The sequence below is a fragment of the Penaeus vannamei genome, chromosome 1, assembly GCF_042767895.1.
Source record: "Penaeus vannamei isolate JL-2024 chromosome 1, ASM4276789v1, whole genome shotgun sequence".
In the NCBI taxonomy this organism is placed as follows: domain Eukaryota; kingdom Metazoa; phylum Arthropoda; class Malacostraca; order Decapoda; family Penaeidae; genus Penaeus; species Penaeus vannamei.
Window position 1 is genome coordinate 36,460,877 of NC_091549.1, and position 27,985 is coordinate 36,488,861.

General features: G+C 38.5%; 1 protein-coding gene across 5 annotated transcripts in view; it reads right to left on the bottom strand.

Annotated features, from left to right (window-relative positions):
* Nucleotides 1–8,518, bottom strand: part of LOC113821499 (popeye domain-containing 2) — a 34,322-nt gene extending 25,804 nt beyond the window's left edge. For 4 of the 5 annotated variants that reach the window (XM_070122327.1, XM_027374007.2, XM_070122310.1 and 1 more), the window contains exons 1-3: nt 8,358–8,518; nt 7,361–7,463; nt 6,701–6,841 (exon numbers count right to left, since the gene is read on the bottom strand). In XM_070122327.1, the coding sequence (XP_069978428.1) occupies nt 6,701–6,841; nt 7,361–7,463; nt 8,358–8,449 (336 nt within the window). In that variant the 5' untranslated portion in view covers nt 8,450–8,518. Of the gene's footprint in view, nt 1–4,047; nt 4,066–6,700; nt 6,842–7,360; nt 7,464–8,357 lie in introns of all 5 variants that reach the window. The other variant, XM_070122316.1, reaches the window with a different exon arrangement.
* Nucleotides 8,519–27,985: the final 19,467 nt, after the last annotated feature.

Here is a 27,985-nt window from a genome sequence, read left to right on the forward strand (position 1 = left end):
CTACAACTAAGATTGGTAGAAGAAAAAAAAATATATATCCCAGTCAACAATAAAAAGTTTGATACTATTCCCTTTGTTTTATAATTATATCTGGATAAAAGAAAATAATAACCACATACCTATTAGAGGATAAAGTTTATCTGCCAATTACACAATAACATTACTGTAGCAAAAATAGGTGCAACTTCATAGTGGCCTGAGGATACTGTGTGCTACTTATCTTTCTGGTAAAATTTATTACAACAGTAAATGAATGGACTGATCTTGGAATGCTAAAAATGAGAATGTATACAGGTACTACCTAGTCTTTCTTTTACTCTACAAATGCACAATCTATGAATATTATGTATCACACAATCTCTTGAGTAAAAGTACCGACAATAACAGCTAAAAGGACTGATGATCTTGGATTGTTGAAAATCTTGAGCACAATTATAATTTTATGTGTTATCCGTGTCATCTTTAGGCACATCAAAAATATTTATGATTGGAGTTGATGAACAACAATTCTATGTGTTGATACACCGAACATCAAATTTTCCTTGGTTATATGTGAAAAAAGAATAATACTAGGATCAAGGAAATGCATTTCTTGTGAATCCAAGAACAAAATCTAGATAAAATTTATTAATGATCACAATTTTGTGCTGATCAAGATTTGGGGGGGGGGGGGTTGTATTATCAATAAATAATGCTCTTTACTTCTGCAATAAGCAAATATTGTTAACACAGAGAACAGACGTTATCTAAATCAATAGTACTAGTACTGAACAGCTGTATTCTCTTCACTAGCATATATATATATATTTTCATCAGCAACACAAAACTACAAAATATATAATTATGAGGGATTTACAATGTTTAATGATCACAATTTTGTGCTGATCAAGATTTTTTTTGGGGGGGGGGTTGTATTATCAATAAATAATGCTCTTTACTTCTGCAATAAGCAAATATTGTTAACACAGAGAACAGATGTTATCTAAATCAATAGTACTAGTACTGAACAGCTGTATTCTCTTCACTAGCATATATATATATTTTCATCAGCAACACAAAACTACAAAATATATAATTATGAGGGCTTTACAATGTGTTCTTTCTTCTAATTTCAGTTCCAAATACTACACACAAAAATAAGAAAATGATAAAATTCAGTAAACACTATTGAAAATGAATATAATAATCAATAAAAGGTGCTTTGGCTATACATTGATATGGTTTGCTACCAAAGATTTTTTGTCAATCTCAGGTATAACATAAAATGATAGATACCTCTGTCCAAAGAAGAAAATGTATGGAACTAAAAATATAGTTTAACTTTTAACCATCATCATTCTCTCTTTTTTATTTTGTAAGATCTGCTATATAATATTGAGAAAAAAGCAAAAAATGTTCTGCAGTGCAGTGGTATTAATGGCAATATAAAGAAAAAGAACAAATGTAGTAACTGATCAAATATTCTCTTCTGGTCAGAGTCAGAATCATACCATCAAACAACTATGAAAGGTAGATCTACTTCAGTAATGTTACATCTATATCATAATAACAGGACTTGGGAAATCTATGACATTCTTCAAAAGAAAATAGAAATGCTAAGCACATGGAGTACATATATTCTTTCAAACCTAGATTACTAGTAAAATGAGACCATTTTATATAGAATATACACTAAATAGCAACCAAACTTTTTTTTTAGACTAAACAGTACTATCCATTATTTTTTCCCATATTTTTGGTAAAAACTGTTTTATTATATCTAAGTAACAATCACTTTGCTGAGAGCAGTCACATCTGTAGGTAATGCAAATAATTGAGACCTTGATACTGTTCTAAGAAACATAGGAATCCCGGGTAATATTAAGGTGTTAAACTACTATTCAAAAGCTATTAACTGTGAATAGATAAAGAAGCTGAGAGCCCCTGAAGTAATCCTGAAATAGGTTTGGCAGATGGAAAATATACAACCGTGTATTATGAGAAAGTTTCATAAAAGTAATGTCCCATTTCCGAGAAACTACTATCAATGAACAGATAAATCTTGAAAAACTCATGGAAATGTACAATAATATCTTCAGTGCAATCAGATCTGGAACAAAATTCTGTTCCATCTCCCTGAACTATTTCTACCAATTTATTGATAATATTGAAAAAAAAAAAAAAAAAAAAAAAAAAAAAAAATGTTGCATGAATTTACTAGTTATAAAAATGAACCCTCATAGATATGAACATTAGTCTTAGATACTTTTCATCAAAAATAAGTGATAAAAGCCTATAAATTTGCTTGAAGTCAATAAAAATTCATATCTACTAATCAGACAATACTACAACTGAATGAGTAAACCTAGAAGTCAATAAGAGCCTTGAGAATTTCTATATCATTAATTATGTTTTTTCTCCTAATTGTAAAATGATCTTTAAAATATAAATCAAGAAATCTTATACAGCTTACATGCAGTCTACTAAACGTTTCTGTATGTCTTATGCAGTAGTCCATAATGTCTAACTTGTTAAAATATGACTTTCTAATAACCATTCCAAAATTTACATATATGATTACTCAGCTATAGACAGGAATCTTTTATTCAAACCAGCATTCACAAAATTCAAACCTTCCACTATAAAATAAATAAAAAATAATCATTTTTAAATCACCAAATCACAGACCACAATAAAACTTCCTGACACCACTTCATTCTCATGAAACACAAATTGCATGACTCGGAAAGAAAACTAAGATGGTGGAGAGGGTAGCTATAGATGCTCCCTCAACCAGTCACTTCATGCTCCTCCTTTGGCAAAATGCAATCTTTGTTCTCATCTTAAAATTTTCATGCATGATGAGCTAACATCACACTGCTTGGGAAAAAAAAGATTCCTATAAAACAAGAGCTTCACAGCTACATCACCATCAACTGAGTATCCTGCCTTAAAGGATAGCAAGACAACACGGTTTTGAAATAAGGAAAAGAAAAAAAAGGCTAGAAACTGAATAGGACATGGCTAAATTAGAAAATCCCTAAGACGCGCATAACCAGACTCGGACCAAAAGGCATCCTAAACTCTCGTGCAGTAATGAGGTATGTTTGAACTGTAGTGTAACTCTCTGTTGCAAACACTGACATCAGCCAGAGAGACAAGTCAGGACACCTCAATCCAGTAGACATTCCAGATACTCTAGGGCAAAACTTACTACATACTGTACTATGGTATGGTAACAACACAGACATGATGTGGTCAAACTATGGTTAAAAAAAAGCAACAGGAACTAAGAGGGGAAAGATCATTTGTTACAACTAAAGTTGGGAAATGTTTAAATAAAGAGGAAAAGATGAGGAAAAAATTAAAGAAAAGAAGCACCAACACAATTAAACACAGAGAGTGGCTGTTGAAACTGAAAAGTTTATGTTTTTTTTTATAAACTATGATAGAAAAAATACTATAAAAAGAAAGATTTTTACAGATATATCTCCCGAAAACATGAAATATCTTAAGAAACAAGTTGTATCAAGAAAACTTTCTAAATACTCACAAAGACCTTGAAATTTATCACTTTCATGGATGAAAAAGATAAGAACAATTATTTTCAGTTCTGTTCTCTTCTCAGCCTAATTACTTTGTAGTCACATGAAATATAATAAGGCACTATGTTTAGGGGACTATGTATTTTCTGATAGCAATCATTCAAAAATCAAGAGAATATTACACTAATCAAATACTAGTCAGGAGTTGGAACACTCAAAGTATGATAAAATTTCATCTTATGCCATTGACTTAAAAGGTTAGTTTTTAATTTGGGAGTACATATCCTTATATGGGAATCGACAACCAATAAAATAGTTACAAAAAATACAAATAAAACAATAATTATAAAGCAAAAGTAACAGATATAAAGTCACAAAAAAGAACAGTGCAATATCAAAATGAAAATAAGGATAAAAAAGGGAAGGGGTATTGATACTACTGTTAACTTAAACTTGTTTAACAGAAGAATACAGGAACAAGAGGAGAGGACAAATTGCACCACTGGTTCTGATGCAAACTTACTCTTCTAAACTCTGCAATCTGCGGGTATTGGTAAAGGTTTGGTAAGAAAATCTTTCCCTGTGTCTTACATGGGTATGGTGGCTCCTTTTAGGCTATCATAATGGTATTTTCAACATTTGCAAATAAATCAAGCAAAAGACATTAGCATTTTCAGGAAATTCTGGAGAGGAAATACTTTATACAACTAAACTATGGTTAATTATAAACTAAAAAGAGCCATGTACAATAATTTCTTTTGTAATTGGTCATCTTAAATCTATTAAGAAAGAAACTATAATTAACCCCTTTGGGATCATTTCCCCAATATAAGTACAAAAATTCCAAATAGAAGAATATATATCACAAGTTAAATTTTTACAAAGGCTATGGTAATATATATTTCTGATACCATAATATAAGCGCATACCAGAAAGATTCCATTTTCTATATTCAAGGTGCCATCATCTGAGCAACACTTTTATCAGGCAGAGAGAACATAAAATGGGTACTGAAATCTGGAATAAACTACAAAATTTTTAATAATGCAGCTATGACACAATAAAGTGAGAATGAAACATCAAATAACAATTACTTGTGACTATCATTTAGCATTATCTGTCCCAAGGAGGTTAATTTGAAAGATAAGTTTCAAGCTAAAATTATATGGATGAATTCTAGCAAGATCTATTTTACCAATGTCACATCATAAGAAAAGGTCTGTAAATATATATATATTTTTTGCATTAAGATTGCTAAACAGTGCCTGGAGCAAGTAGTTGATGTCAAAAAACATTGCACCAAAAACATGTTAAAAGATAATAACATAATAGTAATCAATTGAATGAAAAAATCAAGGCAAATAACTGTGTATAAAAAAGTTATATAGCTTTTTCTCTAAAAGATACAAAAATATGTTTACTCTCATAGAAAAATAACAATCTAAAGACACAGTAATATAAAATAAATGTAAAGAACAATAGCCTATGAAATTAACCAGCCCTGGCAAAGTGAATTCATGATGTAAACCCAAATATTCCACAATATGTAACAAAATCCTTAGACTAACAACAGTCAAGATGAACTACAAGACAGACCTTCTGATTAGTAAAGTCAGAAAATATCCTAGGTAAGTAATAGAAGTTAATAAATATAGTCTTTCTTATGTTTATAAGAAAGAAAAGATTATAGTAAGTATAAACTGCATAAAAAATCTGGCTACATATATTAGCACATAAATGCATTTCATGATAAAATCATCTAAGGAAAGTGATTTATTTAAATGAGAAGAAAACCATTCCTTTGAGAGTATGTGGAGATATGAAAGAAATATAACATTTAGGCAATATATAAATTCCTCTACATGAGGCTACCATATGGAATCATATCAAGTTTTATCAACTATTTGAAAAAAATCATGACTGTCGTATCTCTACCAAAAACAGTATGCTCAAAATTTGGCTTTCTAAAAAAAAAAAAAAAAAGAATAAGAAAAATCTAAAATAATATGTTAACATTCACAAAATGACAGAATGAAAGATAGAGAAAAAAGACAGTATCATAAATCATAAAAATGATTTTAAAAATGTACAGAAAAAGAAAGTCAAAAGTTAGATAAAGGTCATAAGATAATAATATAAACTTATAAAAAGAAAAAAAAAATCTTCTCTTACAATGAAATACTGACTATCTATGGCAAAATGTGCTCTGACATCTGCATCCATCAAATCACATCAAAATCGTCTCTAAATTTACTTACATGATAATGGCAGCTTCGAGTAGGTGGCAAGCATTTCATATTAGGATATACTTACTGTTTGGATGTTATTTTATTGATTTATCATTAATGTTTTTATTTTTTCATAATATTTATACCTCTAATGTCATTAGCTGATTCTCTCTTAATGTACATTTACTGTACTTTATATAACGGGAAATACAATATTTTTGGCTGTATGGTCTACTTGTTATACTTTGAAATGATGTTAAAGAGTAAGACCGTGAATTTACATTTCCTCTTTTCTGATACTTTTCATATAGTCAATCCGTCTACTTTTTCACCTTTCTTATGGACATGATTTTCCCCTATTTTCTATTTCTAATTTTGTAACTGATTTATATGTGTGCTGTATGAAATAAACCATAACAAAGCTATGTGCAGTCATACCTTGGAAAAAGTGATTTTATATAACAAAAAAAAAAGAAAAGAAAAAGAAAGAAAGTATAGTAAAAAACTATTCTGGAGACTACTTATGTTCAGAGAACAAAACTTACTGAAATCTTAACATACAGAACCAAACATGAAGTAGTAAAAAAAAGTGGATTGAGTAATAACTGTTCCTCACCCATGTTAGAAACTCTGTATTTAACCATTAATATTCACAATCTTCTCTTACTATATGTGGTAATAAATTTTTTGAATTAAATAATTTTCTCAAATCAACACTATTTTCTTAAATTCAGTTCTTTCTAGGATTAATCAGTAATTTTGGTAAGGTGCCATTGTTATTTTTCTTTAGTTATGAAACTTTTATGTGCATTTAAATACCATCCTTTTAAACTGAATAACCCACAAAAGCCAGTTGATTTGCAATAAGCTAGAATAATGGAACAAGATAAGAAAATATTGATAAAAAAATTCAGCAGTGTTCATAAATTCCCATAAAAAAATAATTACCTGCATAAGCTTCTTTACGACATCTCTGCCTAAAATGTGGTCAAACACTGCTTGAAGAAACTGGTCGCCCATAATTGTGAGCTTGAGTTTGTCACGATGCCAGATCAACACTCGAGAATCTTCTATGGCTGTTGCTGAGACCTGAAGGAATAAATTGGGTTAACATAATATATCAGAAATAAACAGTTTTAGTTGGCATTTTTGAAAAGTGGAAAGCAGGGATGAATACTGAAAAACAGGAAAATCATGATGAACAAGTTTACATCTTCTGTAGTCTATCTAGTATGCTTATAGTTATGCCTATCCATCACTGAATGAATGGGAAAACCTCAGTACTAGTAACTGGTTTTGTGTCATTAATCTTTTCAGTTTTTAATGATGTCATTTTATGGAGGGTTCACAAAACAATCTATTTTTGTGACATACTTACCTTTTAAAATACAAAGCTCTGCATATTGAAGCACAATTCTGACTTCTTTTAAGAATAATACTATGAACCTAACTGGGAAACAAACAGAAATATTTGTGAAATAAAGAAATTGCTAGACAGACTGCCTGTTAGTTATGATATATGGATGAATGATGGGTGGAATAACATAAAGAGAAATAGGCTTATAAGCATATAATGAAAACACTTATTCACTTTTAAGGATAACCAACCTGGAAGAACTCATCAGTAGAGACACCAAACCACTCTGGAGAGTCAAGGAACTGGTGTTGAGACACAATGTGGAGAGCTCGCCCATTTTGGCTTATCACCAGTCTATAGTTTGAACAAAAGGAATAATGATTAATTTCAATATATATCTTATTTCTATCATATATATATTAACTTTACACACTATACATATAAGATGTATGTATATCGACTAGTTATTTTTTCTAATTACTTAAATAACCAGATAGTACTTAAACTGGCTCTATGTTGAACATGACAATGACAGTTTTTTCTCATGGATACAACTTACAATTAAGTCAACTCATTTAAGTCAAATTCTAGTTTCCTTTCTTTCATCTGCTTACCTCCTTCCTCACATTATACCCCCCTTTCCTTTTCCTTTCTCTCATCTTCCATCCCTTCCAACCAGTAAGTTCTTAGTACCCTGCTCCACTTAGTAGTTGTGTATTTTCCCTGTGATTCCTACCCTTCCTAACTCTGCTCCCACTCCTCCACTTCTCTATTCATTCTTCCTTCTCTTCTTCCATCCCTCCCCGTTTAACAGCTTCTTTCAGTCCTTCTCTCCACCCATTATTCATGTTCTATATCCCACTCTATATCCCCCTATACTTCCGTAATCTCATTACCAGAAACACCATAAGGCGTCTTCTCTGTGCCCTTAAATTTCCCAACCAGTTACATTCTCATATTCCTTTGATAAAGATTACCATACTTCATTTCATTTTCTTGTATTCCTACTCTTCAGCCATCACCCAAACTCCCTCTCCTTCTCCTCCTCCTCTTTCTCTTTATAATTCCTGCTCTCGTTTTTGTTTTCCTCCTCCTCCCTCTCCCCCTCCTCCTCCTCCTCCCCCTACCCCCATCCCCCCGCCCTCCTCCTCTCTCCCTCCGTCTTTTCTTTCTCCCGTTCCACTTCTCGCCATCAACAGGTCCTGCCAATCCCTTCCTCTACTCCCGTATTCACGAAGGGGCACACACCTGCCGGAGAGCACGAGCGAGAGCGAATCCACCCGAGTTATCTTCTCCTGCGCGTAAATCTCTTGGAACTTGACGTAGCGGATGAGTTTCATGCAATTGATGACTCTCTTGAACTGATGGCGAGATACCTTCAGCGGCTGGAACAGGCTTCTGTACACCTGAAGGAGATGAGGGTTGATATTAGCGCCACAGATCAGTCGGATGAATTAAGGGAGATTCATGAGGGATTTCTCTGTGATCTCTGCGGAGGGTGGGTTGCGTTTTAACTTGTCTTTTACATCAAACACATTCATTTTTTGGTGTGTGTGTGTGTGTGTGTGTGTGTGTGTGTGTGTGTGTGTGTGTGTGTGTGTGTGTGTGTGTGTGTGTGTGTGTGTGTGTGTGTGTGTGTGTGTGTGTGTGTGTGTGTGTGTGTGTGTGTGTGTGTGTGTGTGTGTGTGTGTGTGTGTGTGTGCGTGTCTACGTGATTGATAAAAATGTTCATCAATACATTGCAAATACACTCACACTCGCTCTCTCTCTCTCTCTCTCTCTCTCTCTCTCTCTCTCTCTCTCTCTCTCTCTCTGTTTCTCTCTCTCTCTCTCTCTCTCTCTCTCTCTCTCTCTCTCTCTTGTTCGCTCACTCACTCACTCACTCACATGGCGACAACAGAATCTTCCCAATGACACCAAGTATCGTTCAGATTTCCTTGGCGTTGACCAATTCAACTCGAAATATTTTATCACGCCCCTCAAACCATTGTCAGTGTCTCATAAAATAATAGAAGAATGTTTTTCATTGGGACTAAAGAAAATGAGTGATAGTAATTGTAATGATGTGATGATGTTGATAATAAATGTATCAATAATTATGAAAATGAATAAAAAAGATCACAACTACTATTATAACGATAACAATTACCTTTATTATCGTGATGATGACTATGGTGACTGATGATGATGATGATAACATCAATATTGATAACGAAAACGATAATTATGATAATGACAATAAAAATAGTAATAGCATTAAAATGTAACAATTACAATACCAACAACAGCAATGCCAGCAGGAATGAAATTGATAATAAAAATCAATAATAACAATAACAACAATAACAACAATAATAACAGTAATAGTAATAGTATCAATAATAATGATAATAATAATAATAATAATAATAATAATAATAATAATAATAATAATAATAATAAGGGTGGTGCTGCCGCTAATAATAATAATATTGACAATAAGAATAACAATGATAATAATAATAATAACAACAACAGTTAATCATAATAATAGTACTGATAACAGTAGTAGTAATAAAAAAAATAATGATAATAGCAATAATAATAATAATGATAATAATAATAATAATAATAATAATAATAATAATAATAATAATATGAGTAATAAAGATTATAAGAATAATGGGGACGATGATGATAATACTAATATGGTAATGATAATACTACTATAAATAATAATGGAAACTATAACATTACTATTACTACTAACGATAATGGTAATGCTAATGATAATAATAATGATAATAATAATAAAAATGCTAATAACAGTCATATCAATATCATTAATAACTATGGAAATAATAATAACAATAATGATAATGATGATGATAATAATAAAAAAATAATAGCAATAATAATAATAATAATAATAATAATAATAATGAAAATAATAACAACAACAATAATAACAATAATAATAATAACAATTACAATAAAGTAATAATTACCTAACTACTATGTGAGTCAACACCAATAATATCATACCAAAAATAAAAATGGTTCACGTAAATGTGAAAAATCCCACCTTCAACTATTGAAAAATAATGAAAATATAGTTTATCTCGTTTTAAAACACAAACCATATTCTATATGACTAAGAACAAGTGGATCTTTGTTATAGAGTAAGTTCTATATCGAACCCGATTCCTGTTCCTTTGTTCTGGAAACTGCTGGAATCTAATCCTTTGCAAAGCCTTGGTGCTTCTCACAACTTGTTTCTAAGTCTTAACTTTCCTAATATACTTTTCTCACCTTCCCTCTCGCCTTTTGGGTGAGTTGCCGACGAGCATTTATTTATGGAGCAGGTCTGAAAATGTCATTTTTGGTCGGATGTGGTCGCTGTTTTTCTGTTGCCTTTGTAATTGCCAACTCCATTTCTCGGGATTTTGTCTTTTTATATACATTTCGGCCTTTTTGCATTGTGTGTTATTTTCTTATTATGTATTATCCACATACTGAGGAATCTTTTAGATAAATGTTTGCGTTCACAGTAATTTTCTCTTTATAAACACCATGTTCTTTTAAATCAGAAATAAAAATCATCCATTCAGTTTTTAAAAATGTCAATATGGTCTTAAGTTCTCGTACATACACAAGACTGCATTCTTAAACACCTACATTGCATATGAACATGCATGAATAAATATAAGTATACATACACGCAAGCACGCATACAACATAGAAGACCGCATTCCTAAATACCTACACATGTGCACATAATAACATGAACACCTATGTACACACTATTATAAATAGCCAGCTCGGGATGTCTCACTGGATCAATAACTGGCAAAAAAGAAAAAAATGCAGCTAATTAATCGTACAGGAAGAACACAGTATGCTTTTGGTTCGCATTTCATACCACGCTGTAGTCAGTCCGCCTCCAACATTCTCGCAACCACTAATACCATCACCATTTTCACCATCAAGTTCAGTCACTATCCCTCTACGTACGACCCCTATCTTCACTACGGCCTTCACCACTCTCCCCACCACACTGCACCTCGTCATAAAAATTCAAGGAACAATAAGAATTGTGAGATAAACAATGCGCCCTTCCATTACGTAAAGAAAAAGAAGGTCTAGCGGTGTTTTAATGTGTTCTTTACCCTCGCGAGTTACTGCTTACACCGGATGAGGAGACAGAGTCAGCGGAGAACCCGGGACAATTATGCAAGTAAGTTTCATAAAAAATAAACATATACATATCCGTGTATATATGTGGACATAGGGTACGCACGCGCATATGTAAAGATAGATGGATGTAAACATAAAAAATAAACGTTTACTGTGAGATTCAGTTTATTTGCTTCGATTCTGCTTGAAGATTTAACAGTCAGTCGAGCTTTTCAAAGTATTTTATAACGTTATTACAAGATAGTTAACTGAGAACTAGAAATCAGACTTCACACATATACGCTTACCGCACATCAGATTAGAATACCTAAAATTCGTAAAATCTACGGCCCACAACCCACGTTTCAATACATAGCACTGGACGCCTTGCCATTACTTACCCAGCCTGACAACGTTCCTTAAACCTCTGTTAAAAGTCGTAAGTTTTTTCAGCCTACAACCAACATTTCCATTTAAATGCGAGAGTAAAGAGGGAAGTTGACAAACTCTGGGAGAGGAGAAGAAAATATGTTAATTATTCATGACCAACGCCGCAGCATCGATCCATAACCGGAATAATAAGGATTTTCACGGTAGAGTCCTATGGATCTCCGCCACTAATCAGTCTGAGGGAACAATGAATTCGAAACCCGATGTTCAGCTCTGGCACAAAGGGTTCCTAACAATGCTGTCATTGTACAAAGGGGGTTTCTCACAGTACTCATTATACTAAAGGAGTTTCTCAGAGTCGCTGTACTAAATTAAAAATTCAGTATTATGGACTCTAAGTGCATTTCTTTATGTCCTCCTTTTAATCCTTATTTCACTTTCTCTTTTCTCTCTGAGAGTTAGTCTAACAGAAGAAAAAAAGGAAATCTCAAAAAGTCAAACTTCATTACGTAAAAGCTGTATATTTCATGATGTTAAAAACTCCTGTCATACAATTTCATTAAAGGAAAAGCAAATATACACAACTCAGCGTATGCTTTCCTCCGTCAAGAACGAATATTTCAAAAGCATTCTCTACCCAAGACGTACCATTGTAAACGGCTCACGAAGGAACGAAGGCATCCCGGAACGAAGAGACGAAGAACAAGGGTCATAAAGGCAATATAAAACACACGCCAGTAAAAAGGAAGAAGGTCCAAAGACAAGAAGCTAACAGAGCGCGACAGGAGAGCAAGATGCATGCAGTGTCAGCAGCGGAAGGCAAACTCGCCTGAGGCTGCCGCTGTGGGAGGTGGCGAAGCTCCATTCAATCCATTTTTCCCCGATCTCCCCCCCCCCTCCCGCGCCCTCCTCTCCCTCCCCCTCCCGCGCCCTCCTCTCCCTCCCCCCTCCCGCGCCCTCCTCTCCCTCCCCCCTCCCGCGCCCTCCTCTCCCTCCCCCCTCCCGCGCCCTCCTCTCCCTCCCCCCTCCCGCTTCCTCCTCTCCCTTCCTACCCCTCTCCTGCTGCCCCCCTTGCTCTCGTTTCTTTTCCTATCTCTTCCCTCTCCTTCCCTTCGTCTCTTTTCCTGTCCTTTCCTCTCTCGCCTCCATCCTTCTTATCTCTTTCCTCCGCCTCTGCTGTTGACTTTTTGTTCTCCCTCACTTCCATTTTCCCTCTTTCCTCTTCTTCTCTCCCTTCTTTTTCCTTTTCTTCCTCCTTCCTCTCCCCTCCTTTTTCCCTTCCTCATGCATCGCTCCAGAGGGATCAAACGTCACAAACTCAGCGTTTAGTATCGACGTGAAATGCTCGAACGCATTTCTTTCTTTTTCTAGACCTCTTTCTTTCTTCCTTTTCTATCTATCCTCCTCCTCCTCTATCACACCTTTTCCCCTTTTCCTTTGCCACATCACTCAAGGCCTGTTATCCCTTCGCACCTGCAATACCTGTAGAGAGGGCGCACGCAAACCCGAGCATCAGGCGAAACATCCAAGGGCGACGCTTATGTGGAGACCGGGTAAGGGTGTAACATGTGTGGTTTGTGAATCAAGGCTGTTAGGGTTTCTTTTTAAAGACAGTGAGTGAGTGAGTGGGTGAGTGAGTGAGTGATTGAGTGAGTGAATGGGTGAGTGAGTGTATGTGAATGCGTGAGTAACTGAGTGAGTGTGTGAGAGCATGAGTAATTAAGTAACTGAGTGAGTGAGTGCGTGAGTGAGTAAGTGAGTGAGTGTGTGTGTGTGTGTGTGTGTGTGTGTGTGTGTGTGTGTGTGTGTGTGTGTGTGTGTGTGTGTGTGTGTGTGTGTGTGTGTGTGAGAGAGAGAGAGAGAGAGAGAGAGAGAGAGAGAGGAGAGAGAGAGAGAGAGAGAGAGAGAGAGAGAGAGAGAGAGAGAGAGAGAGAGAGAGAGAGAGAGAGAGAGAAAAGAAAGAGAGAGAGGCAGAGAGAGAGAGAGAGAGGTATAAGAATGTTTGATAGACTTCCAACGTGATAAAAAAGGGCTGACAGGAATCCATTTGAGAGTCAGCCAACGAACAACGGATAAATTTTCTACGTTAAATCTAACTTCTCGGACAAAAATTCACTTCATGAGATAAAATTGCAGGTTACGCTTTACAAATGCAGGGTGATTTATACCTTTTTTGTCGCGACTTAGAAGAAAATATTCTTATAAGATAAAGAAAATAAACGTTTTACCATTTCGAAATATACGAATGAAATGTTTCAGAGAGAGAAGGACATACACGAATAGCCACAGATGTAAATATCCTTTGAAAGGAAATTATTTTCTCTTCCTAGTTCATAAGATCAAGGTTTTGACTTCTGTGAACTACCGTATGTCTGTTTAATTGTGGCCATAGAACTCTTTTGCTACAAGAGCCGAAACAAACGTTGACAACCACACACACACACACACACACACACACACACACACACACACACACACACACACACACACACACACACACACACACACACACACACACACACACACACACACACACACACGTACACACACACGCATATAAAAATACCAATATACATATGAAAATGTAAAATCCCTCTACATATACAATTTTGAATATGCAGCTTAAATAAAATGGAAATAAGATTTTAAAAATGCCATATCTCACTTTTTCTCTAAAATTTTAATATATGAAAAAAAACACGGATCCACGCATAGAGAAAAGAAAAGAAAAAACACACAGTGAAGCACACAGAAACACACACACACACACACACACACAGTGAACCACACACAGTGAAAAACATGCACGCACACACACGCACACACAGAACCCTCTTATTGCACCTGCACTTGGCGATATAAGCCTCCGCGATACACACTGCTCACACTCTCTCGTGTTTACACTCACTCGGTCACGTTATTTGACTGAAAGCGGGAGGGAGAGAAAGAGAGAGGAGAATGGGAGAGGAGGGAAAGAAAGAAAGAGAAAGAACGGGATGATAGGAGATGAGAGAAATTGAAAAAAGAAAGAAAGGGGGCGAGAGAGAGGAAAGGGAAAAATAGAGAGAGAGAGAGAGAGAGAGAGAGAGAGAGAGAGAGAGAGAGAGAGAGAGAGAGAGAGAGAGAGAGAGAGAGAGAGAGAGAGAGAGAGAGAGAGAGAGAGAGAGAGAGAGAGAAAGAGTGAATCGGGGAAGTAGAGATGAAGATAACGTTAGATATAGGTAGATAGAGATAGCGAAAGAAAAGAAGAAAGAGAAAGAAAAGTAGAAATATGGAGAGAAAGCGAAAAAAAAGAAAGAGCAAGGAATAATAAAAAGAGAGAGAGAGAGAGACGAAAAGGAAATTCACCGCTATTATTCCCGGCAAGGACCTCATGTAAATAAAACGTTGAAATCTGCTCATTGGGGTTTGTGCCGTTCCATGCTTCAGTCTCCGCGGCTCGAAGACTCCAGCGCGGGGAAGCAAGGCTCGCGCACGCATTCCCTCGCCTTTCCCTCGCCGGCAGACTCTCTCCGTGTTAAACCTTCATCGGATGTTTGTTATTTTTCCCGGATACACGTTTCCCTGCATAACACGTTTTCCTGAACGACATTAACTTGCCCCAGCATATACGCACTTCGTTTTACTCTTACGCTGGTAAAAATATATAGGGGAGTATGTATTGCCTTTGGTACATACCTTCTCTAATGCGGAGTGCATAAGCCTGGTGACACATACGCATACACAGACACATACACACGCGCGCGCGAATTAGTTTTATTCTTGTAGAAGTACGTAAGATAATATACGCTTTCTCTAATACTGAGCGCATTTTCCTGCACACACACACGCACACGCGCACGCACACACACACACACACACACACACACACACACACACACACACACACACACACACACACACACACACACACACACACACACACACACACACACACACACACGTCATTTTGCTATCTGGAAGACACAGATTTCCTTGCATGTTCACGCGCAGACGAATACCTCCCATTTTTTACGATCGCGCTGCTCTTACCTGTATTTGTTGCGCAAGTTCTCTTCATTTTCTCCCTCTCCCTCTTCTGTCATAAGCGTGAAAGGTGGCTGTCCCTTCTTTCTTTTTCAACGTTGCCATCTCCCTCGTTCTCGATCGCTCCGTTGCCACATTTTCTCCCGCGGTCCCTCCTTCCATTTGTCCTTGTCTTTCTTATCACTCCAGGACCTTCGTGTCTCCGAGGTTCTCGTTTCTCCCTTTATCCCTTTTACTTTGGTCCTTCTTCCTCCTTCTCATTGTCCCACCCCCTTTTCCTTTTCGTATACCTCCTTACCCCTTCTCCTTTTTTTTTTTTACTCTGATCTATTCTCCGTTTATTCCTTCCCTCCTCCTCTTCACCCCCTCTTCTTTACCCCATTTCATTTTCTCCTCGAGTCTTGTCTCTTCTTTTCTTTCCCACTGCTTCCCCCTCCCCTTCCTCCTTCATCCTTCTCTCTTCCCGTTTTTGCTCCCCTCTCCTTCCTTTCATCGCCCATTTCCTCTCCTATTTCTTCTCCACTAACCCCTTTCTCTCCCCTCTCCTTTCCTGTCCCTTTTATTCTCCTTCAACCATTTCTCTTCCCCTTCTCCTCACCCTCTCCCTCTTCTCTTGTTTACCCTCAGACTTTTCCTCTCCTTCGACCCCTTCTCTTCCCCTTTTCCTTCCCCTCTCACTTTTTCTCTACTTCGACCCCTTTTCTTCCCCTTTTCCTTCCCCTCTCCCTCTTCTCCTCTTCATCCGGCCCTTCCTTCTCCCTCCGCTTCCGGCACCTGGCATGATGTCCAGCCGCTTCCTTCCCTTCCATTTCCCGACTTCCTGGAGCGCGGACACCTCCTTCTCCTCCTCTCAACGTTTTCTTCTTTTTCTTCTTCTTCTCCTCCTCCTTTTTCATTCTTCTTCTCTTCCTCTATCTTCTGCTCCTCCATTTTCTTCTTTTCCTCTCCTCTTCCCTCTTCTTCTTCCTCTTCTCCTCCTCTTCCCTCTTCTTCTTCCTCTTCTCCTCCTCTTCCCTCTTCTTCTTCCTCTTCTCCTCCTCCTCCCTCTCTCATCTTCTCGCCCTCAACTCGACCTCCTAGAATACCACAGCGCTCAAAGCCCAACTCCGCCAATACGTTGGTCGTTATCGTTAAAGTTATTCCCAATCTTGCGTGACTGTTCTCGATGATAGACGATTTTGCCTCTTACTATTCTCGAGAACTTGGGTTTGTCAGAATTTAATGTTACCTTAACTTCCCTTCGTTTGCAATCGACTGGCGCAAAGTAGGTTAGAAGCCTCTCTCATGTTATCCCACTTCTATTGACTGGCATATCCTTAAAGGGCATAGGACGACGCCAAACGTAATCCTCTCTCGCACTTATTAACAGGCATACTTTGTAGCTGACTGACAACTTAATCTCCTTAAAATGCATTGCGTCGCGATTGCTCATTTTCGTGACTGACTGAATGACTGGCAGATGGGGCGGGGGATCTGCCCAGCTGGCTAGACTACTACACATTACTACTGAGGCGTGGGGACTATTTTGCTTTTTTCTTTGGAGAAGACCAACACAGCCACGGTAACATTTGCATAAAGATAAAATGTAACAGTTAGTATTAGAGGAGTAACAGGCAGTCTAATGAGCGTAGTTTGCCCCGAAATTATATATATATATATATATATATATATATATATATATATATATATATATATATATATATATATATATATATATATATATATATATATATATATATATATATATATATACATACATAGATACATACACACACACACACACACACACACACACACACACACACCCCCACACACACATATATATATATATATATATATATATATATATATATATATATACATATATATATATTTCTTTTTTTCCTCTATCACTGCGGATGTTTTGCATTTCAAACTCTTTTTTTTTTTTTGTTCCTCTTTAACGCCTTCAATTTTCAAGTCTGGATATATATCTGAAATCTCCGTGCTGCTGCAGGAAATGTGTCCCAGTCAACACTACATAAACCTTCTGTACAGGTACCTTCAACTTTAAGAAATTATGGTAACCTAAAATTATATCATAAAGACCGCTGTACGCCTCGGGTATCTTACATTTTAAGCAAACACCTTAAATTTGTTTGATGTGCTTTAAATTAATCAACCCAATCAAGCTGTTCCTTTGACTAATAATTAAATGGCGTAGTCCTGTGTTGAAATTACGAAAGCATACTTCTCTCTGGCGTTGTTGCTCATAAAAGATTGCTGTGCTGCTTAATATTAAATAAAATCTCATCATATTCTGGAGGTTATGAGTAATCTGTGCTGTTTATTTATACTAACTCTGTTTGCTTGTTTCAGGGCAACATTGTATCTTATTTATAATAATTTTGAATACGAGCTTTTTTTCGTTACTAAGTTCGTAAAAAATAACAAGTAAAGGTTCCCCCTCGTTATGTATTCATTGCTACTCATTTTTCTCAGGCCGTGCCTCACTACTCTATGCTGACTCATTTCAGAACCCTATTTTTTTCTCACAGGTATTCTTTACTATTCGTTTCTTCCCCTCATTTATGTCCAAACTCCATTTTTTGTTCCAAACGGCATGTTTTGCTTTTCATTTTTCCTCCTCGCTCATTTCCGAACTCTACAAAAATAACGGTCTCCGCAAGTGTCATGGCGGTTCTCCCCTTCCCCTCCCTCTCCAGCTGCACTTCGATTGTTCCCCACTTCGCGTGTTTCCGTGCTCGCCTGCGTCGGAGGGGGAGCGGCCCTTGTTCGTTGCCGGAGTGTTAACACATCTTGGATTACGTGTCAGAAGCCGGGGCAGTTCCTCGCTGACGCATCAGTAACAACGTCGGGGGGGGGGGGGGGGGTTATTTATGTTCCAAATGACCGCTTTGTAAATTTGCGTGCGTTCCACTGCCACAAGTCAATGAAAGGGGAAAATGCTGTTTCGTATCATTAAGGAACGTGCCCTCTTTTGGTTTGATGTTCAAGCCTAAAAGGGAAAACAAATAAACCTCTTGGTGCTATGAAATGCCATCAGAAAATATAGGCTTACATACTACGTAACCCTCACCATCAAGCCGCTGATATCTAACGTTTGCTTTACATGAATTTAACCACATAATCTTCGATAATGAACACTGTAATTAACAACAAATGATTTCCAAAGCAGGAAACTAGTACATAAACGACCTTTAACAACTTACGTTCAGTGAAACCGTAATGAGGCCGCATTGATTTTAGAGAAATTCCCTTTAATGCCACTAAACAGAATACGTATCGTCCTTGCTTTCTCTTCTCGAGAGTTTTAGGAATTCTACGAATATAAAGCAGAGGTGCGTTTCCCCAACCTTTCCTAGAACGTGACTGGTAGACAAAAAAAAGGAGGGGGGGCGGGCGTAACAGCGGAGAAAGTGATAGAAAAAATGATAACAGCAAACAACCAGAGACGATCAAAAAAACAAAAAACAAAAACAAAAACGAAAGGGCAGTAGAGCTTTAAGAAATATGACAACTAAAACAACAACAACAATAAACAAGATGGTGGCGATGAAAAATGCAAAGCTCAAGAAGATGAAAATGACGGTGATAACACTAAAACAACGAAATGGCTACAGAGTCTAGATAATAATACTAATAAACTCCACGAACCCGAGCAGGAAAGGCGACACACTGGCAAGGGGCGAGGGCGCAACACCCTTAGCATAACCGACTCATTATAAGCTAATAGGTTCGCAGAAGAGAATTAGATCCCGCATGTTGATGCTCGCTTCCCTGGCAACCCGCCAACTCAGGTTAGTTCATTCCATCTATTGTCAAGTTCAGATCGTCGACTGCGCATTTAAATCATTTTGTAACAGGTGTATTGAAGTACTTCCAGACCAATCTGTGTATCTCGAATTATCACGTTTTCTCTATTTACTTACGTAATATTTATTTGCAACATTTTATTTGATTTATTACAGCTTATTCTATCTACTGTATCATACCTATTTCTTTCTCGGGAGCAAAGTCCATCGGGGATTTAAAGACATATTAAGGCCATTTGTCGTTCGCCGTGATATGACCGTTACTGCCCCGCACCCTTAGCAGAGGGCAATATTTCTCCCAAGAATCTATACGTTTATCTCCCATTCCTTGATCAACGGTTTTGATACACTGGGAATATTCTCCTCCCTCTCGGGGGATACGCACGCACGCGCGCACACACACAAACACACACACACACACACACACACACACACACACACACACACACACACACACACACACACACACACATGCACACACATAATGATTCATTCTCTCTCTCTTTCTCACTCTCTAACTAAAACATCTACTGATCACGAATAAAAGCTTACAACTCTAAAATGATCTGAAATACTGCAAAGATTTCAAAAGCAAACATATTTCGCCAACAATCAAAGAAAGATAAAAGGCGAGATAACAAGAAGAAATCTTATATTTACGTCAACAACCTCTGGGGAAAAAAATATATAAAAAATGATGGTATTTTCAGTTCTTATAAGACATCAAAGCACAATTCCCTAAGAAAAAAAATCACCCCCTTCCTTTATACAAAGAAATAAGGTATAAAAATCTCTTTTATCGTTAATTAGCGCCCTCTGCAATTTGGCTACGTTCTAAAATATATTCTCTATCTTTCTATGCCTTTAAAATTTTCACTTACTGTTATGCAAATAGTTGATCTGAATCATGTGCGAATCATTATCATGTTTTATGCTCTTTTTTTTCTTTATAAACTTTCTCAATCTTTTTTTTTCTTTTTACATTTTCCTTTTTCAAAACCAAGTATTTTTTTTATCTAATGTGTAGACATCCTTTTCTACTTATATATATCTTGTTTCATTTATGTCTGTCTCTCTTCTCTATCGTTTGCTTATTCTTGTCCTCTGTCCTCCCTCCTCCATCTTTTTCCTTTTCTTTTTCCCGACTCTTTTTTATTTCTTATCACCTTTTCTTTTATTTTCCTCAAACTCTTTTTCTTCCCCTTTCATCTTTCCCTCCTATTCCTATTTTTCGTCTTCCCAATCATTCAACTTTTCTCTCTTCTAATTCACCATCGTCCTCATCCTCCTCTTCCCCTCTTTCTTCTCTTACTCCTCCTCCTCTTCTTCCTCTTCCCCATTTTTCTTCTCCTCTTCCTTTTCTTCACCCTTCTCCTCCTCCTTCTCCTTTTCTTCCTCTTCGTCATCCTTCCTTTTCTCCTCCTCTTCCTCTTCTCCATCCTTCTCCTCCTCTTCCTCCTTTTTCTCATTCCCCATCCTTCTCCTCTTCTTCTTCGTCCCTATCCTTCTCTTCATCTTCTTCTTCCCTAACCTACTCCTCCTCTTCCCCATCCTTCTCCTCCTCTTCTTCTTCCTTTTCCACATCGTTCTCCTTTTCCTCTTTTTTTCTCTTCCCCATCCTCCCCAATTCTTCTTCCCCATGCTTCTCCTCTTCCTTCTTTTCTCTTCCCCATCCTTCTCCTCTTTCCCTTCCTCTTCACATCCCTTCTCCTGCTCCTTCTCCTCTTCCCCATCCTTCTCCTCCTCTTCCTCTTCCCCACCCTTCTCCTCCTCTTCCTCTTCCCCACCCTTCTCCTCCTCTTCCTCTTCCCCATCCTTCTCCTCCTCTTCCTCTTCCCCATCCTCCTGCGCCTCTTCCTCTTCCTCCTTCTCCTCTTCCCCATCCTCCTCCTCCTCTTCCTCTTCCCCAACCTTCTCCTCCTCCTTCTTTCCTCTTCCCCATCCGTTCCTCCCCTTCTACTTCCCTATCTTTCTCTTCCTCTTCCCTATCCTTCTCCTCCTCCTCCTCTTCCCCATCCTCCCTTCCTCTTCCCCATCCTTCTCCTCCTCTTCCTCTTCCCCATCCTTCTCCTCCTCTTCCTCTTTCCCATCTCTCTTCTCCCCCTCTTCCTCTTCCCCATCCCTCTCCTCCCCCTCCTGTTCCTCATCTTTCTCCTCCTCTTCCTCTTCCCCATCCCTCTCCTCCCCTTCGTCTTCCTCTTCCCCATTCCTTTCCTCCCCCTCCTCTTCCCCATCCTTCTCCTCCTCTTCCCCTTCCCCTCTTCTTCCTCTTCCAAGCTCCCCACCACGTGCTGGTGCCGGCAGGGCTCTAGTGTATTGATTACCGACCCAGAGGGACTGTGAGGGAGTTTGTGCGTGCATCTGTGCACATGCGTGTTCGTGCGTATGTGTGTTTGTGTCTGTAGGCATTCCCCATGCTCACAGGGCGACTCATGGTCACTGCCCGATAGATTGCAATGCGTCATGATCATGCACAGCAGCACCATTATTGCTGTGCAGATCATTTCGGCCGGTGACGCGATGCGAAACTTTCCGCTGATGCAATCGCCGGCATGCTCCCGGCATCATAAAATTCGGATTAGAAGTAACATTTCTGTGACTGTACACCACTGCGATCACTATATCTGTCACAACACCAATAAAAAAGTCACCATAATCAAGTGTTGTAACGATCTAAGTCAACGAACCTCCATCACTGTATAATCCTAAACCTGCCATCACCATCATTACCGAACACTTGGCCCTCACCATACGCACTTCCCCGAACCTCCAACACTATACACTTTACCCAGAACTATTTACAACCCTATTTCATTTTCCGTTTTATTTATCAATTCATTTTTTATCACGTGCATTCCAGACTCAGTGTTTCCTTTCGTCGACGTTCCAAATACAAGCCATTCATCTGCAAGTAACGAGTGACGTCACATTCGCACTCTCATGTACCCAATAACAACGGGAATGTATGCCAACTGCGTGTCATTCGAAACTAAGCTATATAATAACTTTCACAGTGTACATAAAGTAAATGCACATACAGACACAGAGATTCGACTCTTACAAGCATACAAACACCCACACACCCACATACCCGCACACTCACACACACAGACATACAATCACACACACAGAGACATACAATCACACACACACACACAACACATACAATCACACACACACACACAAAACACACATACAATCACACGCACACACACAAATACAATCATACGCACACACACACACATACAATCACACGTACATACACACATACAATCACACGCATACACACACATACAATCACCCGCACACACACACACATACAATCACCCGCACACACACACATACAATCACACGTACACACACACAAAACACATACAATCACACGCACACAAACACGCAACTCCAATGAAAGCTTTTAACATCAAAGAGAGTGTCTGCAAAAATACTCGACTCTCAAACTCTAGTTAATACTTTAAATTCATCGCTAAAATATTCCGCCATGGAGTGTCACATCTGATGAATATCGAAACAAGGTGATGAAGGATATCAGCTTAGGGAAATTATCCTAAACTTATCAAAAACTCAAATCACTGCAGCCTGCAACTTCATACCTGCAACTCGGAAGCACTCAGAGGGCGCACGGCTTTGTTATCAGTTTTAATCGATCCTCGTCCCTCTGTTGAACAAGACTACGGATGCTGCTCCTGAAATGTGATACTATCTAGCCTTTTAGGTCTCGATAGACCTCAATAATTAACGCACTGATCCTTATCACAAAATCTATTATAGTGATTACTTAATGATTAAAAAAGATCATGATAATAATAATAATGGCAATAATAATAAAAATTATCATTATTATAATGATAAATGTAGTAATAGAAATAATAACAATGACAAAACTAAAAATAAAATAACAACAACAACAACAACAATAACAATAACAATAATAATGATAATGATAAAGGTAATAACAATAATAAATCACTTAAGACTATCACAATTTGAAAAGAAAAATATATATCGAAATGTTACATACATTCCTGCGAATGTTCATTAATCCAAATACAGATACGTTAACCGTGTCCTAATAACATTATTCGAAAACCCTTTCACGCCATCAAACCGAAATCCTCCAACGATTTCTACTGAATATATAATTCTGTGACGTGCTGCAATTAGGAAAAAAATGTATTCTTCACCTCCATCAATAGGTTTTATCTACATTCATCTCTACTTTGTTCTACCACCAAAATCTCTCTTAATCTACCCTTAACTACCCTTAATCCCCCCATCATTATGCTAAATACTTATTAAACATTAGTCTCCTGCAAAACTATTCTCTTAAAGCCACCTTAAATAAAAACAAAAACAAATATATATTTTATCGCGATAATATGGGTAACCGACCTATGAATTTTCATCACAGTCCATTGGTACCTTTTAGCATAATCATGACGACAAACCAAGAAACCAAGTGACACATGAATAAAAAATTAATGAATAAATAAATAACAAGTGTGATCGATTAAATAACCTTCTTCCCTGGGCTGCTACTGACTATTGGAAGTTATATAATCCATCATTCATATTTTCTATCTATTTAACATGGTCAGTTCATGTAAAAAAATGCGAGTTATATTATGCAGAAGCGACATGAAACTGGATATGACGTCTACTCCCCTAAAGACGTTAAGAACGACAAAAGAAAGAAAAAACAAGAATGACATGTGCCACTATCCTGTAGCATTCGTAACCTGACAGCCATGGCCAGGTAAGAGAAAATGTCGGGGAAACGCACTTAAAGGAATTCGGATTCTCAATATCACCGCGAAAAACGGAAACAATAACAGGGACAGTTAATGGCACGTAAACTCCAGTACACCCCAATCTGACCTTAGTGAACGGTAACAAAATATGAAAGAGAGAAAGAATGGAAAAAACGGTATCTTTCAACCAATGTTATCTTCTATAAAGTTTTCCAATACGCCAGACTTCAGAACGAGCAGAACACAGAAAGCTTATAACACTGACTACAAAACAATATTACTTTATTTGTACTTAACTTATGACCTATTGCAATGTTCACCAATACACAATGGCTTATAGATAAAGAACCAGCTCTGTAACAGCTATTTGAAATACTGCTATAAGCTAAAGAAAAAAAAAAGTGAATGGAATAGGTCATATCAAAATGGTTACACTACCTGAAACATAACCATCATAAACACGTTTATATTAAACTTTGGATTTTCGTCTCTATACTGCTTTACCATAGAAAGCATTTACTCAAACTATTTCTACATAAAAGCAAACAGTGATGTAGTAAAGATAGCCTGGATACGGCATCCTCATAAAAAAGGGAAAATTGAATCAAATAAAAAAGCTATATAACTTCATCCCGTCACCTCTACATGTAAGAAAGCAAGGCTGCGCCACCCTTCTTAGGGGCACACAAGCACTTTTCCTTTACTTTATACATCTCGTGGACTTAACCGAAAGAGTCATCTGAAAAAGACATTGGCAGGCAAGAGGAATCTGTTCACGATCTGGGAGAGTGGATTGGCAGATTGGGGATTCCTGCGACGTTGGAAGCGCCACGAACAGCCTCGGCAGATCCTTAAAGCCGGGTCGAGTCGCCGAGATCCGTGCTCGACTGCCAACACTGTGCTCGACTGTCCTTGTCTCTCCTTAACCGGCTCCCTCGCGGCATGAGACTGCGTCTCACCCTAGCCCATAAATTATTTTGAAAAGCCATTTTTTAACATATCTTGCAAGAAAGTCCCTCCGGACGACAGCATAAAAAATGGGTGGGTTGGAGATGGGATTGCAGGAGGGTTGGACGTAATAACCTTCTCGCTCCACCTCACCCTTCCCCTCGGCCATCACCCACCCCTTTCATCCTCGCGCACCCTCTCTCGCAGTCGTCTTCCGCCCCTGCCACCCTTCCGCACCCCTCCCCACGGTCGTCTCCCGCCCCTGCCACCCTTCCGCACCCCTCCCAACGGTCGTCTTCCGCCCCTGCCACCCTTCCGCACCCCTCCCCACGGTCGTCTCCCGCCCCTGCCACCCTTCCGCACTCCTCCCCACGGTCGTCTTCCGCTCCTGCCACCCTTTCGCACCCCTCCCCATGGTCGTCTTCCGCCCCTGCCACTCTTCCGCACCCCTCCCCACGGTCGTCTTCCGCCCCTGCCACCCTAGCGGAGCCTTCCTCTCACGCCGAATCGCGTCCGGAGATTGGCTCGACGTCGCGAGTGTTGACTGAGGGGGATCTGATCTCGCCCACGGTAAACGTCCCGCCCAAATCCTCTTCAGCGGCCGCCGGCGAACGTGTACATAGCGTAGCCCGCTGGAACGGCCTCCTAAGTTGCGCTGTTATGGTGACGAAATTTAATTAATGGAAGCCGCGTGGTGTCACTCGGCTGTGCTCGGGACATCGTGGTGTTAGCGTGCTGTGGTACTCAGGCGTGTAGTAGGTGGCAGTTTATTACAAGACTGGAACTTCTTTTGCGAAGTTACGGACGAAAGAAGTCATCAGCTGTCTGACTATCTCTGTCTGTCTGTCTGTCTCTTATTATCTCTTCCTCTCTCTGTTTGTCTGACTTTCTCTCTATCTGCCTGTTTGTCTGTCTGTCTATGTCTCTCTCTCTCTCTCCCTCTCTCTGTCTGTCTGTCTGTCTGTCTGTCTGTCTTTCTCTCTCTCTCTGTCTCTGTCTCTTTCTCTCTCTCCCTCCCTCTCTCCCTCTCTCCCTCCCTCCCTCACTTCCCCTTTCCACCTCCCCCTTCCCCCTCCCTCTCCATCTCTCGGGAGTAAAAGAGGCTCCACAACAACACCTAATCCAACATCCTCTTGCTAGCTTACCTCCGTGGATCTTGCATGGGATAAGGCCCAGGTACTCCCGTGATCTTTATGGATATTCGGTCGGAGTGAATGAAAAGGAAACCCATGAGCGAAAGGGGTGGGGGATAAAGGAGGATGAGGTGGAGGAAGAGGATGAGGAGGAAGATTGAGGAGGAGGAGTAAGACGATGATGATGAGGAGGATGAGGATGAGGATGAGGAGGAGGGGGAGGAAGAGGAGGAGGGGAGAAAAAGGAGGATGAGGATGAGGAGGATAATGATGATAAGAAGAAGAAGAAGAAGAAGGAGAAAAAGAAGCAGAATAAGAATAAGAAAAAAATAAGGAAGATGAGAAGGATGAAGAAGAAGAAGAAGTAGAAGGAAGAAGAGGACGAGGAAGAGGAAAAGGAGGAGGAGGAGGAGGAGGAGAGCTAAATAAGTCTGAAGAGGAGAGGGGCAGGACGGGGTATGGGGAAAATAGCGTTGGCGAAATAAATAGATTCGAAGGGTGAGGGAAAAGAGAAAGGAAAGGAGGGGCGGATAGACAAGAGAGAGAAGATAAAAGAATAAGAAGAGGCTGATGGGGAGGGTTATAAAGAATTAATAAGACGAAAACAGAAACGAGGGTAAAGAAAAGGGGGAAGCGAAGACTAGAGGGGAGAAAACTTAAAAAAAAAGAAAAAAAAAAAAAGCATCATGGAAAATTATCGTAATGAGGAGTCATTTACTCAGGAAACGAGAAATTATTTTCATGAAATACTGAAGAATAAAGTAAAACTAACCAACACAGAAGTGATACACGCGAAAAATACAATGTCATTCTGTCCCCCTCCCTCTCTCCCTTCCCCCTACCTCTCTCTATCCCCCATCCCTCTCCTTCCAACAACATAAGCCAGAGAAAAAGAAACCTGATAAAATTGGTTGCAAAATAACACAGAAGAAACAAACTTCAAGAAGCACTTGGTCCTGCTATCTGACGGAGAGGACGAGACGAAAAGAAGTTCGCTTGAGATGCTAAACTTCTCGACGTTAATATGAACAAAGCCTTGAGTTTTGGCCTCGGCCGTCCAAAAATATGGCAGAGAGAGAAAAAAAATACAAAATGAGGAGAGAAGGAGAGAGAGGGAGAGAGAGAAAGAGGAGAAGGACGAGAAAGGTATAATTAGACAGAGAGATATAATTAGATAGATAGATAGAGATGGAGAGGGAGAGGGAATGGAAGAGGGAAATGGGAAGGGAAGCGGGCAGGGAAAGGGAAAGGGAGAGGGAGAGACAGAGAATTAGAGAAAATTGTGAAATGCATTCTATACAATTAAGAAAAAAATAGAAAGAAATAATAAATATGTGCAGAATACAGGTGGAAGAAAAATGTGTACAATGCACAAGGGAAGGAAAAAATCATACCTAAAGGGAGAGGAAAGTGAATGGAATGCACAGTGACAAAAAGGAAACAAAAGATAAGAGAAAAAAGTGTAATGCACAAAAGGAAAGAGAAATGCGCAGAATGCGATGAGGGGAAGAAAACTGTGAAGAATGCGGGAAGAGAGACAGAAAGCAAATTAAACTAGTAAACAGAAATCGGAGTAGAAGGAAAAGAAGGAGAGAGGGGGAGAAAGAGGAGGAAGAAGAAAGGAGGAGGAGGAGGAAGAG